The 18,891-nt window shown below is 45.5% G+C and overlaps 1 protein-coding gene across 1 annotated transcript in view; it reads left to right on the top strand.

The window, feature by feature from the left end:
• The window catches only part of DOCK5 (dedicator of cytokinesis 5), a 228,491-nt gene that overhangs the window by 175,302 nt on the left and 34,298 nt on the right, over window positions 1–18,891 (top strand). Inside the window, exons 28-37 of the mRNA XM_075556494.1 lie at window positions 89–187; window positions 4,531–4,625; window positions 6,411–6,489; window positions 7,185–7,285; window positions 11,627–11,685; window positions 12,063–12,217; window positions 13,078–13,163; window positions 14,817–14,973; window positions 15,938–15,978; window positions 16,909–16,999. Coding sequence (XP_075412609.1) covers window positions 89–187; window positions 4,531–4,625; window positions 6,411–6,489; window positions 7,185–7,285; window positions 11,627–11,685; window positions 12,063–12,217; window positions 13,078–13,163; window positions 14,817–14,973; window positions 15,938–15,978; window positions 16,909–16,999 — 963 coding nt within the window. The remainder of the gene's footprint in view (window positions 1–88; window positions 188–4,530; window positions 4,626–6,410; window positions 6,490–7,184; window positions 7,286–11,626; window positions 11,686–12,062; window positions 12,218–13,077; window positions 13,164–14,816; window positions 14,974–15,937; window positions 15,979–16,908; window positions 17,000–18,891) is intronic.

Raw genomic sequence — 18,891 nt, 5'->3', positions numbered from 1 at the left:
TAAAGTGCATGACAGTCCAAATACTATCTTGTCTCTTGGTGACCCAGGGAGTCTTAGACGTGTGTTTGTGGTTTTGTTCTCTACCCAGGGGAGCTTCGTCGCGTGCATGATTTCCATCCTGCGTCAGATGGACGACAGCCACTACAGCCACTACATCAACACTTTCAAGACCATACAAGACATCGTTGTAAGTCGCCTTCACCGAGTCTTTATAACCTCACATCAGCAAAAGCATTGTCACCAACGAAATGAGCCCGTGGGGGGTGGGGGTGGGGGGTCTTTTCCCACCCACCTTCAGTGCTGGGAGTCTCTCAACCGTACTTGGAAAATGAATTTGAAGAAGGCCACCATCCATGCAGTAAAAATTCATCCGGCCACCCCCAATCTCTTTCGGACCTAGCGCCCTTATTTAAAATCATTTGGGAGATTCCCCCCACCTTCTCTCTCTCTTTCTCTCTCTCTCTCTCTCTCTCTCTCTCTCTCTCTCTCTCTCTCTCTCTCTCTCTCTCTCTCTCTCTCTCTCTCTCTCTCTCTCTCTCTCTCTCTCTCGTAGAAGACAAGATTTCCTCTGAGGGGCAAGAGTTACTTGTGCCAGGCAAGGCTTTTAGAAAGTCTTCTACGTGGTGGTGGAAACTGCCAGGATCCCCGGCGTCGCAGTGGTTCAAACACGTGACTGCTCACTGTGAGGTCAGGCTTGAAGGGGACAGCTGCTCTGCGGGAGAAGGTGTGGTTGGCGGCCATAAAGGGCCCAGCCTGGGAAACCCTTTGGAGCTGAGCTACTCTGTCCTGCAGGATCGCTGCCAGTCAGGAAACCAGCACTGAGCTTGGATGCTTGTGCTGTGCAAGCACTTTAGGAAGCAGAGTTCTCCAGAGGATTGACAGATGTGGCTGAAGCCGTTATTTTCAATGTTCCTTACAAAGAAAACAAGAGGTAGTCACTGCTCCCTAGTGTTTGTAAGTTATCTTCAGCTGAAAGTATGTCTTGGACATGATTCCAGCAGTTGCTATTACGCATAGACTGAAATGCCGCCTAGAAGGCTGAGAGGCTTCCTGTAAGGGATCCTGCCATGAGGGTGGCGTGGGATCCAGCAGGGCTGTGGGATGGGCATAGCAAGCTGGCACCACCTAGCACCGGTCTTTGATCTGGATAAGTCCCCCCTCCCTGTGGCCAGTCCAGTCATCCGCGGGCTTCAGAGTTTCACCTGCCTACGTATATTATCACGAGAGTGTGCAGCCAGCGCACATGGAGAGCCAGCCCCTTCCCTGCCAATCACCCTTCCTGTCCATGAGGCCCACCTGTGGACACATGGAACCGGAGAGAAAATCGTCCTTATTATTAGTAGTTGGTCCGATGCTAAACTCTCATAGTGGTGTATTGGACAATGTGACTTAAGGGGAAGCTCTAAGAAGGGCTCCTAACTTCGCATCTGCATTTTGAGATTATGATACTCTGGCAGGCAGCATGCCCCAGGGACCTGTCGTCATAAGCAGTATATTTCCAGTGTCATTGGAGCAATGGAATGTGAGCGAATGGGAGTGAGACTGTTTTCTCCTCTATGGAGGTGCTATCGTGAACAAGAGCACGGGCCTCAGAAGCACTCAGGACAGCACTGTTTGAATTCTGACTGTCCAGTTTGGGGTGTGAAATTTGGGGCATGTTATTTAATCTCACGGAACCTCAGTTTCCTCGTATGGGAAACAACGCCTACTTTAAAGGCCCACGTGAGCACGGATGTAATGGAGGTATGGAAAATGCCTAGCTTTGTTCTTGGCACATAGTTAAATGCCTGTGAAAAGCTGCCCCTTATAAAACTAACCCTACTTCTGTTCTTTTAACTGAATGTAAAACTAAGATAGAGAGATTTCCATGGTGCATTAATTAATTTATCTTTGCTTTGAAAGCAGGCAGAGCAAGAGAACCCGTGGCTCAAACTCGAATACTTCGCCTTCATTTTGCCAAAACTAGGGTGGGATCTGCCACACGCATGAGGTCCCTTCACAAAATTCATGAGGGGAAAATGAAATTTAAAATAATGAAGTTTTCCCATGAACTTGTTGAAGCCCTGTTGGTATTCTCTAACTCAGTGGCTCTCAACCTTCCTCATACCACGACTCTTTAATACAGTTCCTCATGTTGTGGTGACCACCCCACATACAAGTATTTTTGCTGTTCATTTTCATCACTGTAATTTTGCTACTGTTAGGAATCCGGCCACCTCTGTGAAAGGGTTGTTAACCCCCACAGGGGTCGAGACCCATAGGTTGAGAACCACTGCTCTAACTAAGAACTAATATTACCCCAGAAGGAAGCCGAGGCCTAAAGAAATTAATTCCCTTCCTAAGCTTACAGTTCTCACTGGCAGAGCTGCAGGGGATGTCTTTGGATTCCGGGAACCCGTTCTCTCTTCTCTCTCATGCTGCCTTCTGCACGTCTCCTTCCAGACGCCCTGGTGGAGATGGCTTCCCCGAATGGGTGGCGGTCAGAGTGAGGTCTGAGATGAGCTGGGCATTTGCTACCGTCGTTTGTAACACCTGAGAGTTCGAGTCAGAGGCCTCGAAAGTTAGCCCTTGATTCACAAACCAATGTCTTTTTAGTGTTGCTTTTCTTTTTAAACGGCTGATGGAATTGAACAACACAAGAAAGTAGTTGAGTTTCTTAAAATTTAATTTCTTGTCATGAAAAATTTTAAATATTTCAAAGAAGTGTGTGATTTCAGAATTGAGGAGCTAGGTAAGTTTGACTCCATTGAACCAGCAGGGAGATTCAAGTGTAGCACAGACTTCATGGCAAGACTCCCTCCTAATTCCTGGACTAGTTCAGTGTCAAAAGTGCAGGGCATTAAAGGCGTGAAGATAAACAAGCGGCCATCTAGCTGGGAAGCAACAAAGCCCACAAGGAAGAAGTGCACCAGCCTGTGTGATCATTGGGTGTCCATGGAATCAGGTGTCAGGCATCAAAGACCCAGAAGAAAAAATCATATCAATGTGAATGAGTGGAGTGGAGACCCAAAGCCCATTTGTAGACAGTTAGACATCCCCTTACAAAGGGGTCACAAGGACGAGATGAGCCAGTCAGCGTGCAGTATAGCGCCAACAAAACATACAACTTTCCTCTAGTTCTTTAAATGCTTTCCCCCTACCCCCCCACTATCATGACTCAAATTCTACCTTGCAAATCAGGTTAGATCAGAGCATGGACACTGGTACAGATAAGAGCTGGAAACACAGGGAATCCAGGACAGATAAACCCCTCAGGGCCAATAATGAGAGTAGCAATACCAGGAAGGGAAAGGGAAGGTGGGGGGAGAAAAGAGGAACTGATCATAATGATCTACCTATAACCCCCTCCCAGGGGGACAGAAAATAGAAAAATAGGTGGAGACAGTGGCTGGTGTAAGACATGAAAAAAAAATTATAAATTATCAAGGGTTCATCAGGGAGAGATGGGGAGTGAGTGGGTAAAATAAGCTGATAACCAGGGACTCAAAGAGAAAGAAAATGTTTTGAAAATGATGATGGCAACATATGTACAAATGTACCTGACAAATAGGATGGATGGGTGGATTGCGGTAAGAGCTATAAGAGCCCCAATAAAAGTATTTTTTAAAAAACACAGGGAGTTAGCTAGCTTTTCAAAAATTCCATGAAAATATTAAAAATAAATCCAGGACCACCTGCCTCCCCAGTGCCGTGCTTCACAGTTATAGCATCTCATTCCTAAGGTGTCAACTGTTTAGTTTAGTGCCCGAGAAATTAGATTTTCATTTCAAGCATCCCAAGGGAAATAGTCAAAATTTGGTAAACTAATAAAAAGCTTCCAAAATTTTTAGATCTTTGATACATTACTTGATTTTTTTCTACTTCTGAATTACTTTTGCCACAGCCCCCTTTTTAAGTAAAATTGCTCATTTTTCTATATAGTCTTGCATGCGAATGTGCTTAGTGGTTGCAGTCATCGCAATTCATTTTTAATTGCACTGTTTAGGACCCTTCCTTATTCAGGGGATTTCGGGTAAAATCCTAGAATAGGAAGAAGCCTGACTTGTACCCGCAGCCAGTTTTCTCTTCGAGCAATAGGGATGGAGAGCTGCCGTCATTTGTTAAGCCTGTCTGTGTCCTCAGACTTTGTCGCTAATGCTTTTGAAGTGGACCGGATACATTCAGGTATCACCGGGCAGCAGGGAGCAGATACGACTCTAAACTTGAGGTCCAAACCCCTGACTGCGTACCCTAACCATTCTTCTGCGTTGCTTCCTCGTTCCTGTGCCCATAGCTGAGTCCTGAACTTTTCCTCCGCCTCCGTTTAAATCGCTCATAAAATGCAGATGATTGTTTTTGTAGCCCTCTCTTCCCCGCAGGCTCATGAGAGGTGGTGACGGTTGTGAGAATGGGTTCTCCCTCAAGTCTCTATCATGGAGTTAGCGGGTGCTGGGAGGTTAGAGAAGGTTGTCCTGGTCCCTTGGTCCTCCTGGTGCAGGCGCTGGAGGAAGGCTCATCAGTGTGGCCCACTTCTTCCTTTGTTCTCCGCAGGACTTCCTCATGGAAACCTTTATTATGTTCAAGGATCTAATTGGAAAGAATGTTTATGCCAAAGATTGGATGGTCATGAATATGACGCAGAGCAGGTAAGCTAGCCCGCGGCTGTCCCTGAAGCCTTCCAGCACTTGGATCTGGCAACCAGTGTGTGTGCCCTTTGTGAAGGGATGCCGTGGCCTCAAGTCCATCATCTGTAACTGAAGGATCTTCCCAGTGCCAGGAGCTGTGCCTGTGGTCAGGCTCTCGATGCCCCCCTGAGCTACTCTGCTGTTTCAACTCAGGCTCTTTCCTCATTCTCTCGAGACGGCCCTCCTCACTGCTTTCCCACAGACCGTCCTCAGCACCAGCTCCGCCCTGCGCCTCCACGTGGCTCCTTCACCTGGCATTCAGGGCCCTGCAGCCTGGCCCCGCAGCGTTTCCAGCCTTGTCTGCCACTCTCTCTCGCACCTGCGTTCTAGCTAAACGGGCCTCTTCCCTGCTTCCAAATGTGTTCCCTGCTGTCCCACACGCCACTTCTCCGCTCCATGATCGCCACCCGTCAGCATTCTCCCCAATCCTTAACGCCATCTCTCACGGGCCATCTCTGAAGGAAGTCTTCCTAACCTGGACGCCATCCTCTCTCACACTCATCCCCCAGACGTCTTTGACCCTTCACATAAACTGTTCTCTGTTCTGAAGCTCGCAGGTACTCAACTTCTCCCATCAAGTTGTGAGCGTGTTAGACGAGGAAACGTGTAGTGTCTTTGGACACACCGCCTGGGCCCGCCCCTTGCAGTAGCTGGTCTGCAGCAAACCCTTGTTGAGTGGAAATGAAATGTACTCGAGTGATATGAGATTGAAAGGGTTTTAGGGGTTTTTAAAGAGATCAATAAGGTCATATTTATGAACATGTATGAGCGTTAACTAAATTATAATGAATATATGTTAATTATATTGAGTATAATTAAATAAAATGATTATTATCATTATTTGTAGCCCTACATGCTTCTAATACCTACTCTGAAAATTCTTGCCCACCATCCACAGGTGGGTAGATTAGAGAAATAGTACATCAGAAACCCTACTCCTCAGTAGAGAATCACTTTAATATGTAACCCAAACCCCCAGTGTGAGTTGGGGAGGTGCCTGCTACAGTCTCAGCTCCACCTCTTGCTCATTAGTGCTTCAGCCTTGAGTGGCTCTTTCAGTCCATTCTAAAAACACAGCACAAGACTTCGGTAGAGTATTGGAAAGCAAAGATGTTACTTTGAGGACTAAGATTCCCCTGACCCAAGCCATGGCATTCTCAGTTCCCTCACATGCCTCTGAAAGTTGGACATTGAAGAATCGGTGCCTTTGAATTGCGGTGCTGGAGATGAATATTGAAAGTACCATGGACTGCTACAGGTACCAGGGAGGGCTAAAAGGACAAACAGATCTGCCCTGGAAGAAGTACATCAGAGAGCTTCTTAGGGGCAAGGATGCCAAGACTGGTCTTACATCTTTTGGGTGACCCTGGAGAAGGACACCATGCTTGGTAAAGTGGAGGGCAGAGAAAGAGGAAAGCCCGCAGTGGGACACACTGACACTGGCTGCATCACTGTGCTCGGCATGGGAACAGTGTGAGGCTGGCCCGGGCCCAGGCAGTGTTTCATTCACTTGTTCCTATGGGGTCGCTTTCGGTCAGAACACCTAGGCCAACCAACAGCAGCATGAAATGCGTGTCTGCCCCTTAGCTGTTGACCGTACCGTACGCTGTGGTTCTCTGAGTTCTTTGATAGATCGAAAGGACTTAGGCTTCCCAAGCCAAGTTTTGTTTTGTTTTTAACATGCAGAGGGGAGGATGTTCCAAAGAACTCAGAGTTTCAGTCTTTATCCAGTGTTTCCTTCCGCAGGGTGTTTCTGCGCGCCATAAATCAGTTCGCGGAAGTGCTTACAAGACGCTTCATGGATCAGGCGAGCTTCGAGCTTCAGGTAAGCCTGTGGTTCACTTCCGGCATTCCAGTTCCACAAACACCTGGAAACCCACGGCTTCCAGTAGAAAGTGTTCTCGGTTTCTCTCCTTCCTGCAGCCCACATTCCCGGCATTTCTGTAGGCCCAGGGGCACATTTTTTTGGTGAAGAGCTTCACCCACCGCATTATTTACCTTTTCAGTGGCGTCTTTCATACTATTTTTAATGGCTGGATGCAGTCCAAGGTGCAGGTTGTCTCTGGTTTTATATAATCAAGTTCTTCTTATGAACAATTAGATTGCTTCCATTTTCTGTTATGGTAAATAGCACTGTGGTGGCTGTCCTGGTTTTAAGCATTTTAAATGACCCATGTGACTTAATTAGGATAAAATCCTAAAAATATCGACTAGTTCAAACATTTGGCGAGGTTTCCTGGCTTTTGACATACATTGCTGAGTGACTCACTATAAAGAAAGACACGCCAGCATATGTTCCTGGCAGCGTTTTTCTTTCTCAGACTTAGCGGACTGAGTAATTGAAACACAAGAAAGAAAAAGAAGTCAACTGGGTTTTTTGTTCGGGGTGTGTCTGTCTGTCTGTTTGGTTTGGTTTTCATGAATTCCTGGCGAGGGCTCTCCCACTTGGCGCTGATTCAGTGTGACCCTCAGTAATGTTATTTTCCATTTGTTTTCACCCACACCATTAATTTCGAACAGCTCTGGAACAATTACTTCCATTTGGCAGTAGCGTTTCTCACCCATGAGTCCCTTCAGCTTGAAACCTTCTCACAAGCCAAGCGCAACAAAATTGTAAAAAAGTAAGTGTCCCGCGAAACTCGTTGACAATGTGGGGATCGGGTTGTTTCATTCGTACGCAGAGCACTGTTTCGGGTGTCGAGCTGAGGACTGTTCAGTAACTTTGTGTTGTCAGTGAGCTAGACCTTCAAGTAATCATCAGACCTCGCATTGCCCCAGGTTCATGCCACAGTTCTCAACCTTCCACTCATTTTCATAGCAAGCCATCCTGTTCCCGAAAGAGGATCTAGAGCCCTGTTGACGCCGTGGTTAAGTGCAAACCAAACGGCAGGGGCTCAAACCCAGCAGCAGCTCAGATGGAGGCAGTTGGGAGGGTGGGTTTCCATAACTACGACAGTCTTGGAAACTCAGTTGCCCCTGTGACGACAAAAGACACCTGCAGAGACACTTGGGTTAGCCACCCTCCATCTGCTGGCAGTTTCTACAAATTGCAGGCAGAGTGGCCTCTACTTCCCCAGTGCAGCAGACCCTGGTCCCCTTGGGCACGCACAGTGGCTATACCTCTCAGTCCTGTCACCAAAGAAGCCCAAACTGAAAAATAGGGCCCACACATGCCCTCTGGAGTCTTCACTCGGAATTTAAAATGAAGTTGCTTCCAAATGGATGAGAGAGTTAGGGAAGCTTTTCATGATTGTCCTCTCATTCCTGCTTTAGAATTCATCAAGAGCCTGAACCCACTCGGGGTTTTGTAGTTAGAAATAACTTGAGAAACCAACTCATTTAATGACTGTGCAATTTTAGTTCAGTTCCCCCTTTTGGGATAGCTGGGATTTCAGGGGAGTTAAATCTCTCTAAAAATACTGAGATCGGTAACTAAGAGATTTTGTGACTGGGTGCGTTAAAAGATAGGAACCAATCCTATTGGGGATTTTTTAATGTATTTTTTTATTATAAGGTTATTTGAGGTTTAAGTTTCATTGACATATAATCCATATGTCATACAATTTAATGATTTAAACATATTAAAAAGTTGTGTGTAAGCATCACCACTATCAGTTTGAGAACACTTTCTTCTTCCTTGTTTTCATTACCATTGGCTCCCCATTTCCCCCCAACCGCCCTTGCCATAACCCCAAGAAACTATTAATCCAGTTACTGACTCTATAGATTTGCCCATTATGAACTTCACATAAATAAAAACATACAAAAATTAAGATAAAAACTCAACAACAAGGACAAGAAAACACAGAAAACACTCAGCTGAAAAAATAACAGAAAATAATAAAAATCAGGACAAATTTTAAATGGGTCAAAACAGAGGAAAAATGATGCCCATGTTAAATTTTAACCTAACTATATCTGAATTAGCCCACTTTCCAGTGCTCTCTGTCTGCTAGCACAGTTGTTCCCATCCCTGGTCCCTGGCAGAGGGGACTCACTCCCCGGAGGCTTGCTCAGACGGGGGTGAGGGGCGGGGAGGCTGCCCGTGGCTGTTGGTTCTCACTGTCATCGCTGACTACCTGAAAATGGGCTGCTCGGGATAGCAGTAAATCCTGTTTTGCAGAGTTCTCTAAAGTGTGGGTACTCGGGAATATTCATTTATCATTTAACAGTTTTATTAGCATATAATTCACATATCATCCAATTCGATGGTTTGAATGTATTAAAAAGTTATGTAATCAGGAACTTTATTTTAAGATAGATACCATGTTCTGATTCATCAGAATAGCTAAATATAGCATGGCAATATAGCTTCTTTAAAGATTTGACTTTTCTTAACCATAAGAGAAGTCAGTTAATATCCAATCTGATCTATAAAGTAGGTAATGGTATTCTATAAAGTAACATTAGCATGAACAATTCTAGTTTTAGCCAAAAGAAACTATGAATATAAATAACTCATGTAGAACTATGTGTGTTTATGGGCAAAGTCCAAACCTGCAATATAAAAGCAATGAATACAATTAAGGCTATGAAAATGTTATTGGTTTTTTCCAACATTCCTCTTGCTTTCGACGCATTCTAAACAACACTTGGTGTTATTGCTGTCAGGTGCCATCCACGCACCTCTACCCCCTCGCAACCCACTGTGTAGTAGTACGGAACACTGGCCAGTCTCGTACCAACCACCCTCACAGTCCGAGCCTGGCTTGAGCCCATTCTGGCAGCTACTCTGCTCAGTCCCTCTCACTGAAGTCTGTTACAAGCCAGACATTGACCCCATGCACATATCTAACATTGGTCATATAATTAGCTTACGTATTTAACACGGAACAATGAAAGAAATTTGAAATGTGGTTTCTAATCTGACTTCTAAACTCACCTCTATAAGAAGGAATTTGAAAAAGAAAATGTGCGGGGCATTGGTGACATGAGTCAAGTGATGCGGAGCATTGATGATGTGGTGGTGCTCCACCTTCCTAATGCTGCGGCCCTTTCATACAGTTCCTCATGTTGCGGTGACCCCGCATGTGGGCGTGTCCGCATGTGGGTGGACCCTCCTGGGACGGATAGAGGAGCGGAGTCTCAGTTCCTAAGACCATGGGAAATATGGTCTTAGGCGACCCATGCAAAAGGGTCATTATATCCCCCAACAGGGTCATGACCCCCATGTTGAGAACCAATGGATTATAGGATGGGATGAAGATCAATATTAGATTCCCTTGGCTTGGCTCCACCACACCCCATGTTCTAAGGAACCCTGGTGGCTTAGTGGTTATGTGTTGGGCTGCTAGCTATAAGGTCAGCAGTTCGAAACCACCATCAGCCACACATTGATTATCTACTGCTGACCCACCACAATTTTATTTTGGGGATCCCCTTGTTCCTGGTGTAGTGTTGGGTATGGATTTTTTTAAGAGAGTCCCAGGTGATTCTGATCCACTCTCCCCCAAAATCCATCAGGCCAGAGCAGTTTTATCAGTTTCTTTTTCATTATTGCTCCTTCCACAAGAACTGTTTGGCCTTTTCATTCCACTCAGACCTGCCATGAGATCCTCACATTGCCCTCACTGTCAGTGTCCACGTACCCAAAAAGCAAGTAAGCACAGGTTTACATGTTCTTATTTACTAATCTGTCGTGAGCAATTTTGTGTTTTTTTCACATAAAAAATTCTGCTTTGGTGGCTTGGAAGCACCCGCCTTCCAGTTAGCAGTCCGGTGCTTACCTGGAAGCCCCGTGGGGGCAGTTCTCCTCTGCGAGCAGGTGGCCACTGTGAGTTGGAATCAACTTCACAGCAACAGCGCCACCAACCAACAAGGAAGTGACCGGCATGGTCAAGGCCTTACTGTGGACTTTTAGACTCCAGAACCACAAGAAATAAAATTTTCTCTCTTTTTAAGAAAAATGTCTTTTGTTCTGGTTGACATCTGTGTCTCTCCTGATCATATAGCACCTTCTTATAGAATCATAGCCTCTTTTGAAACCCATAGTCACCACTAGGCATGGAATACCCACGAAGCATGGGATAAGCACAAGTCAAGTCCATACTTACCGTGCTGATTGGTTAGTCTGCTCCTGATATCTGTTTATCAATGTATATCCATACTTTATCTATAAAAGAGGAAAGTCGTTTTTTTTTTCACCTTCATGGGTCAATTTCTGACCCTTAATGGGGCAAGATTGCCCCATGAAAATGCCTAGTTCAGAACTTATCAGTATCTAATGGCTGAACCTGCTTATACAGATAGGTATAAAAAACAGAAGGAAAAAAAAACAAGCCCCCTTCCAGTTGATTCTGACTCACAGAGTAGAAATGGTTTCTAAGGGTGTGTTTCTAAGGGTACAGTCTTCCTGGAGGTAGACGGCCTGTCTTTCTGCCACCAAGCAGCCAGTGAATTGAAATGACTGACCCTTCTGTTCACGTCCAAGGGCTTTCACCCCTGTGCCACCACGGATCATCTGTATCTGTATCTGCGTGCGTTTAGATCTTACCCTTATGTAAGTCTATAAAGCTGTCGGTCTGTAGTGCATCGGGCACATGAGTATGTGTGCTGTATGCTATTCATCCTTACGTCTTTTCTGTTCGGTCTTACTCATGCACCAGTGATCAGACGCGTTTCTCCCTCTCACAAGTTTGTGTTCATCTCATCTCGGTTATTTTAGGGGGTCTGCATTTGCCCCTGCCCCACCCCTCTCAGTATGAAAGCCCTGTCTCTTCTCTGGTGACTCCGTTCTCTTAGGTATGTAGGTAGTTCGCTCATCCTTGCAGGTAAAGAGGCTGCTCGCTCCCATGGAGACGTAGTTACAGGGTAGCTGTGCATCTCTTAGGGCCTCCACGCCTGGCGTCGACTCTGAGCCGCCCGTGGGACCTAGAGACAGGCTTATTCTCAGTCCTCTTGTTGTTTGAGTCACTATGGTCATCTGCACTGCATCTCTGTGTGCCTTCTGATCTTCTTCCTAGATATGGGGATATGCGGAAGGAAATCGGCTTCAGAATCCGCGACATGTGGTATAACCTGGGTAAGTGGAGAACCTCAGACAGGCCCAAGCATGGCTCCTGTGAGACAAAGACATCCCACAACAAAGTCCTTTTCATTTTGATTCGAATAACCCCGAGCTCTGTTTTTCTACATGCCTGGGTGTGAAAATAGAGTACTTTCTAAAATTAATTTGTGGATTTCACACCCTCATCTCAGCTGGGACATTCATAATGAACTGCCTCTTAGTATGACACCCACACGTTATCAGAAAACCATATTTAGTCACGGACGTCCAGATTGAGCTAATTTGCGCATGGCAGCTTTTCTTTCCTTGTAGGCCCTGTGGGAGGAATATGGTAATGCTTCACGTACAGTCAGAATTATATATATTTTTTAATATCCTTACTTTCATTCCAGGTCCCCACAAAATCAGATTCATCCCTTCCATGGTGGGCCCCATTCTGGAGGTCACTCTGACCCCCGAAGTCGAGCTCCGGAAAGCCACGATCCCCATTTTCTTTGATATGATGCAGTGTGAGTTCAATTTCAGTGGAAATGGCAATTTCCATATGGTAAGGACCGGTCACCCTGTGGTGTGATGAATGCGCACATCCTGAATCCCCATGTAGGTTCCCTCTCACCTGCAAACAGTAGCTTCTTTCATATAAGTCATCATACAAGGAATCCAAGTCCTGGTTTTTACAGTTCATGTAGTACCACAACTAGAAGTAGACTCAGATTTCCCAAACCAGCCCCTGGAGGAGATTTCCTCGTGTGGTTACTTTTTTACCCCCTACATTTCTTTTTGAAAGCAGCTCTCTCTTGCTGGACAATAAAAGGCTGTCTTTGTGCATTTGGGCCCTGTCTACCTCAGTGCGGCTGAGCGCAGGGTACAGCGAGCGAGGGCTAGCCTGGTCTCTCCAGCTCTGAGAGCCTGCTTGCCTGCTGTGTCTTCTTCGCTCCTCATTTTCCTCACCTACTAAATGCAGTGCTCAGTGGGAAGGAAGGTTTTGAGAGTATGAAGCTTGGTAAAAGCAAGTCTACTGCCAGGACAGACAAGAAACAAAAATAAGATGGAAAAAAACTAGAATCATGAATGTATTTTTGTGTATATATCATTGGAGTGGGAAAAATGGAAGTAATATTTGAGATAATGGTTTCTTTGGCAAGTATAAATCAAAGGATATACAATTTTGTATAAATCCATATAAAAACTTTCCATGACTTTTTGGAGGGGCTGCAAAAGCCATTGTAAAGATATCATTGTCTTTGGAAGCCCCTCGTCAGTATTGAATGACATGCAATGAGATATTGTCCTCTCCTTTGTTGGAGAGAGTCCACAATTGAGCAGAGGGGCTTGGGTTGGATTTAGAAGTTACAGGACCATTGCCAGAGGTCCAGTGCTCTGGTAAAATTCAGATTCTGCTTTCAGTTTGAGAATGAATTGATTACGAAGCTGGACCAAGAGGTGGAAGGGGGCAGAGGAGATGAACAATACAAAGTTCTTCTGGAAAAACTGTGAGTATTATAGAGACCCAACAAAACCTCAAGTTGCCTGCATCATTTAATGATGGGGAGATACAGGGCTTTGCTTGCATTTACCAAGAAATGTGGTCGTCACCGAACCCCTTGGATCCTCACGACAAGTGGCCCTCAGTGGGCTTGCTGATGTTCACACACCACCCGCTGCACACATTTGTTGATCTGACGTGAGTCAAATGCCCGCGTCTTCCGGGCAAGCCTGACCCAGGAGACCAGAGCAGGTGGAGGAGAGGGGGCGCTGCATGAAGTGGTGGCATATTGCCTTTGTGTGGATTTCTGAAGGCTAACAGAAGTGTTAATGTATCTAATTATGGCTTTGAAAGAACACTTCACAGGAGAAGCAAAGACATTTCAAGGTCCATTTATTTTTAAAGAATGAAGACCACCTTCCTGGTACAGAACCAACCAATGCCCTTCCAGCCAGCTTAGTCTTTGCACTACCCCCCGCCCACTTCAAGTCTACGTATTTATTCTTTCCTCTGTGCTCATGTGATCACTTTCAGTCCCCACCCTCCACGCCCACAGACACTCACTAAATCCCCTTGCCCTCAGAGTTCTCCTTTGCACGTGGGAAGAACAGTACAAATCCAGTGGTCCGGAACTCATGGGTGTTGGAATTAGGAAGAGGTTGAGCCTTCTGATTCTGTTTCCCTCTCATACTAAGATTCGGACTTTCAGCAAGTGATTGAATTTCACCTCCACCTGTAATAGTATCTCTGCTTCGGTAGAGGAACCCTGGTGGCGTGGGTTACAGGTGGGGCTGCCAACTTCAAGGTCAGGAATTCGAACCCACCAGCCACTCTGCAGGAGAAAGATGAGGCTTTCCACTCCTGTAAAGATTGAAAGCCTCAGAAACCCACAGGGGGCAGTTCTGCTCTGCCCTGTAGAGTTGAGCAAGGAGTCCACATCAGCTGTATGTAGTGAAATTTCTTTGTTTTGATTTGTTGTGTTTTAATATATTTTGGTAATATAGTGATGATTAAATGAAATGATATATTTATATAGCACCGGTGACAACATTTATCCATAATAGGTATTGGTTGCGCCAGTAGGTGTGCCTGCTATCATTGCATAATACCGAGTTTTCTTGTAATTATCATATTCAAAGAAGCTACAGATCTTTTCTCTGTCTGGCTCCAATGGGGAACATTTAGACTAAAAGTTTTGCTTCAGTCCATGTATTTATAACTTACCGCTGATATGCAGCATCATGTGTAGTAACGTGTGCCAGACTTTAGGGAAAAAAAAAAACATTTAAAAGTAGGATTTCTGAAATGTGACTGGGGTGATCAGATAAAGGTACAGGCCTATTGAGCGAAGCTTCTCGTGTCTGTTATATTGGCTGCTAAGGAACGGACAGAAGGAGAGCGTCGGCGGAGGCCGTTGGAGTAGGCTGGAGGATGGGTGACGGTAGGACCTGAGTCCAACCTTCAAGAACCTGTCGAGAAGACAGGGCGGGCTTGCGTTAGTACAGGGGCCAGGCCAGGACTTGAAGGGTGGGCGTCAATTTAATGTCATCCTGTGGCATTCCGTTGGGTGCTGCTTGTTGTTGGGACATGAGTCAGTGTTTGTCAGGGGTGCCGGGAGGAGAGCTCACGGGGGACTCTGTCTCTCCTCCTGCCCCGCCAGGCTCCTGGAACACTGCCGGAAGCATAAGTATCTGTCCAGTTCTGGAGAAGTCTTTGCCCTCCTGGTTAGCAGCCTCTTGGAAAATCTGCTGGACTACAGGACCATCATGCACGACGAGAGCAAAGAGAACCGCATGAGCTGCACCGTCAACGTGCTGGTATGTGCCAAGCCCCTGTGATGGCAGGAGCCCACAGCTTGAGGCAGATCCGGAGACATAAAGGTGCCTTGGGGTTCCGTGCCTCTCGGAGTCTCACTGGAACGGCTGACTACTATGGATTCACAGATACCAGCAGCTCCACGCCTGTAGGCTAACTTAGGAAACGCGTGGAAAGTGTAGTGTGCGCTCCCGACGAACCTGTCTTTCTGAATGCCAATCCCAGCCTCATTTCTCTGTCTGGTTTGTGTGGTGAGTTGGTTTTTTCTTTAAAATAGTAGACACAAGACAAATCTGGGCCTGAAAGATGATTCTGTAAGTAGAAGGTGGAGCACAAGTTAGAGGGTTAATATGCTCGACCCAGTGGAATGGAAGGGCTGGCCCTGTGCTTCCAAGAAAGCAGCTGTGGAAACGCCGTGGAGCACAGGTCTTCACTGACACGTGGGACTGTCAAGGCTGGGGTCAACTCCACAGCAGTTGTTGGGCTTTGGGAGTCGAGGGCTAGTGGGTCATCCCTCCACTGTGGTAGACCTCTGTGCTCTTGCATTCCCTGGCCTGGGGGAAGTAGGTCCACTGACCTTAGAGGTTTAGAAGTAACCATTCCTGTGTGCATTCGTCTGCTTCGTAGAGACTACGACGCTCCCATGTCCCTCCCTCATTCCCATGATCAGAAGGTGGCTTGTCTGGACCGTTGAGCATGAACCAGCTATCTAGTTCTCTAAGCCATTTTGCTGGCATTTCCCAGAAGCATAGATCTAGAAAATGTTTTCAACTTCATCTTCTTTTTCATTCATTGCTTGTTCTGATCTTGTGGGGATATATTTATTTAACAGAAATAATAAACTCTTTATAAACGTACCACTACTGAAAAACACAAGTAGAAGTTTGGCCATTTTTATGGCCATCTTATTGATAGTCTTTGCTTTATATTGGGGTTTTTGACCTTTTTTGTTTTTGTTTTTTGCAGAATTTTTACAAAGAAAAGAAGAGAGAGGACATATACATCAGGTCAGCTGAAGGGCATTTCAGCCCCTTCTACTTATGTCTTGTTCTTAGGGTGGGTGGTTTTGTTAGTTAAAATATTAGACACCAGACAGATCTGGGCTACAAATACTATGTATTTATTCTTCATTCTTCAATAAACTAGTACTCGGCACCATGATTTCTACTCTGAGAGACACCAGAATGTGGGTGAGATGCTATGCCACCCCCCGCCCCCCAAAGGGGTCAAGTTGAGGGTGCACTCAGGTGGCATCATATTGGGGCTCAGGGGAGGCATGGAAAACTTCTCGTCAAAGCAGCGGGGGAATGCTGCCCAGGAGAGGGACATTCAACGTAGATTTTTCAGCTGGCATTCTTTGCCTGGGGTCCCTGAGTCGCCCGAATATGAAACAGACAGACAGAAACTGCTTGCATCTACATTTTCTTCCATAACTGTCCATTAACTTCCCAAGGAGCGAAAACAATCCCGTAACGCCTTCCTTAGTGGACGTGCACGCGTGTAGGAGTAGCTAGACTGGGAAGGACCCAGCGGTGGGGACCAACCCCATACTAAAGAAGCAGGAGGTGCTGGGGTACAGCAGCAGCGTTGGGGAGTCTTTTTACTGCCCAGGGCTGTTTAGGTATTTATAACATCATCTGTGGGCCATGCAAAAGTGTCAACTTAAAAATTCACCTGCTCTCTTTGGGCAAACAGCTAATGAACTCGCCCCTAATGTGGCGGTTGAGACTGTGGCTTTTGGTGAGGCGTGTGCTGTGAGCTGGTATTGGAGATCTTGAGGGTCATACATGGCCTGTGGACCAGGTAATCCCTACATGTGTTCCATAGGAACCAGAGGGGGAAAGGCTAGAGAGCAGGCTGAGCCGAGTTGCTCAGTGTGTTGAATGCTAGATCCAGCTCCCAAGCGCTGATAGGCTTCCTTTGCCGCCTCTTGCCAGATACTTGTATAAACTTCGGGATTTACACCGAGACTGTGAGAACTACACGGAGGCTGCTTACACGCTCCTCTTACACGCTGAGCTCCTACAGGTAAGTGCAGCCGGGGTGTGAACTCCAACAGCGGGGAGGGCAGGAAACCGCATGCCAACTGCCCATTCCTTTGGAACTACAGCCTATCGGCCCTGTCATTTTGACAGGAAAGATGCATATGCAAAAGGAAGATTCTCACCCAAGAATATGTTTACATCTTCGAATTACAAACCGGCTAGTTTTCAGATGAAGGTTGGGAAAATATCAGGTGTCGTGTGTTTGCGAATCCTTCAGAAGCAGGGTGCAAGTGACAGGGCTGGTCATTTATACTCAAATTGAAAAGACAGAATACTTAGAAGAGCCAGAAGAGTCCCCAATAAAGTGATTTGTAAGAGAAAGATAGGACACCTATACATTCATATATGTAAGGAAATTTGTGAAAATACAGAGAAATTAGTAGTAAATGAGTCAGTGCCAAAGGAAGTGCATCCCCGTTTATATTCTCTCCTTGTTCTTTGGCTATAAATCCTTCCATAGCAGTGGTTCTCAGCCTTCCTAATGCCGCGACCCTTTAATATAATTCCTCATGTGGTGGGGTCCCTCCAACCATAAAATTATTTTCGTTGCTACTTCATAACTGTAATTTTGCTACTGTTATGAGTCAGGCGACCCCCATGAAAGGGTCATCTGGCTCCCAAAGGGGTCACGACCCACAGGTTGATAACCACTGTTCCATAGGGTATGAGTGCCAAATCGGTGTTTCCAGCCCAGGCCAGTCATCTAATTTTAGATTCAGTAAGAAATACCTTTTTTTTAAAAAGTATGTACTTACAAATTAATTTGGGGGTTACATTTCAGATCATCAACTTGGCATTGTCCAGGTTAAATTACTAATCAACACTCCTAAAGGCTTACCCTTCACCCACTACTTGCTCCCTCTTCCCCCTCTTGCGGGTAACAGCCCTTCATTACACCAAAGTTAACACCCATCCTCTATCTAGGCTGTTACTTCCTCGCTCCACCCCTGCCCAATGTCCTTGGCAGTCTTCAAAGTCTGTTCCCTTTAGTATGAGTGTCTTTTTCTTTGGTTTTTTTCCACTTATTTTTTATTATTAAATGAGGTTTTATTTATCTTAGTTACAAGTATAATAATAATTTGTCATTTTTTTTTCTACTTTTAAGAGTAGTCTCATAATATTGGACCTTTTGTGATTGAATAATTTATAAAGTGGTTTTTTTGGTCTCTGTATGTTTTTAATTGTCAGTCTATCTGAAAACTGTTCATTTCTAAATAGATTCATTTATTTCTTATTTTATTTAATAAAAATGTCAGTCATGTATAGTGATAGTGCTACCTCCTGCTTTTCATTCCCTGTTTCTAGTCTCTCTGACCGGATTGTATTCAGGAAACCAGACCTTCTGTACAGTCCTTCTTTGGCTGACCTTCATAGGAATGCCTATGGGGCTCCTCCATTAGGCTTGACCCTTGTTTTGGAGCTGGTGTGTGTGTGTGTGTGTGTGTGTGTGTGTGTGTGTGTGTGTGTGTGTGTAGTTTTGGGTTTAAGAAATAAAACATAGATGGATCAGATACATATGTGTGTATGCCTTGATTTCCCTCATTTAAAAAAAATCATTTTCATGGGGGTTTCTACAGCACTTACAACAACCCATCCATCCATTGTGTTGAGCACATTTGTACATAAGTTGCCATCATCTTTTTCAAAACATTTTCTTCCTACTTTAACCCTTGGTATCAGCTTGTTTCTCCCCCTCCCTCCCCCACTGTCCCACCCTCATGAGCTCTTGATAAATTTTTTTTTAATTTTCATATCTTATACTGTCCCCTGTCTCCCTTCACTCATTTTTCTGTTGTTCGTCACCCTGGAGGAGGGATGTTGTACATCGATTATTGCTATCAGTTCCCCTTTCTCCTCCTACCTTCCCCCTACCCT

The sequence above is a fragment of the Tenrec ecaudatus genome, chromosome 8, assembly GCF_050624435.1.
Source record: "Tenrec ecaudatus isolate mTenEca1 chromosome 8, mTenEca1.hap1, whole genome shotgun sequence".
NCBI lineage: Eukaryota > Metazoa > Chordata > Mammalia > Afrosoricida > Tenrecidae > Tenrec > Tenrec ecaudatus.
This window is presented reverse-complemented; position numbering and strand designations above follow the sequence as displayed.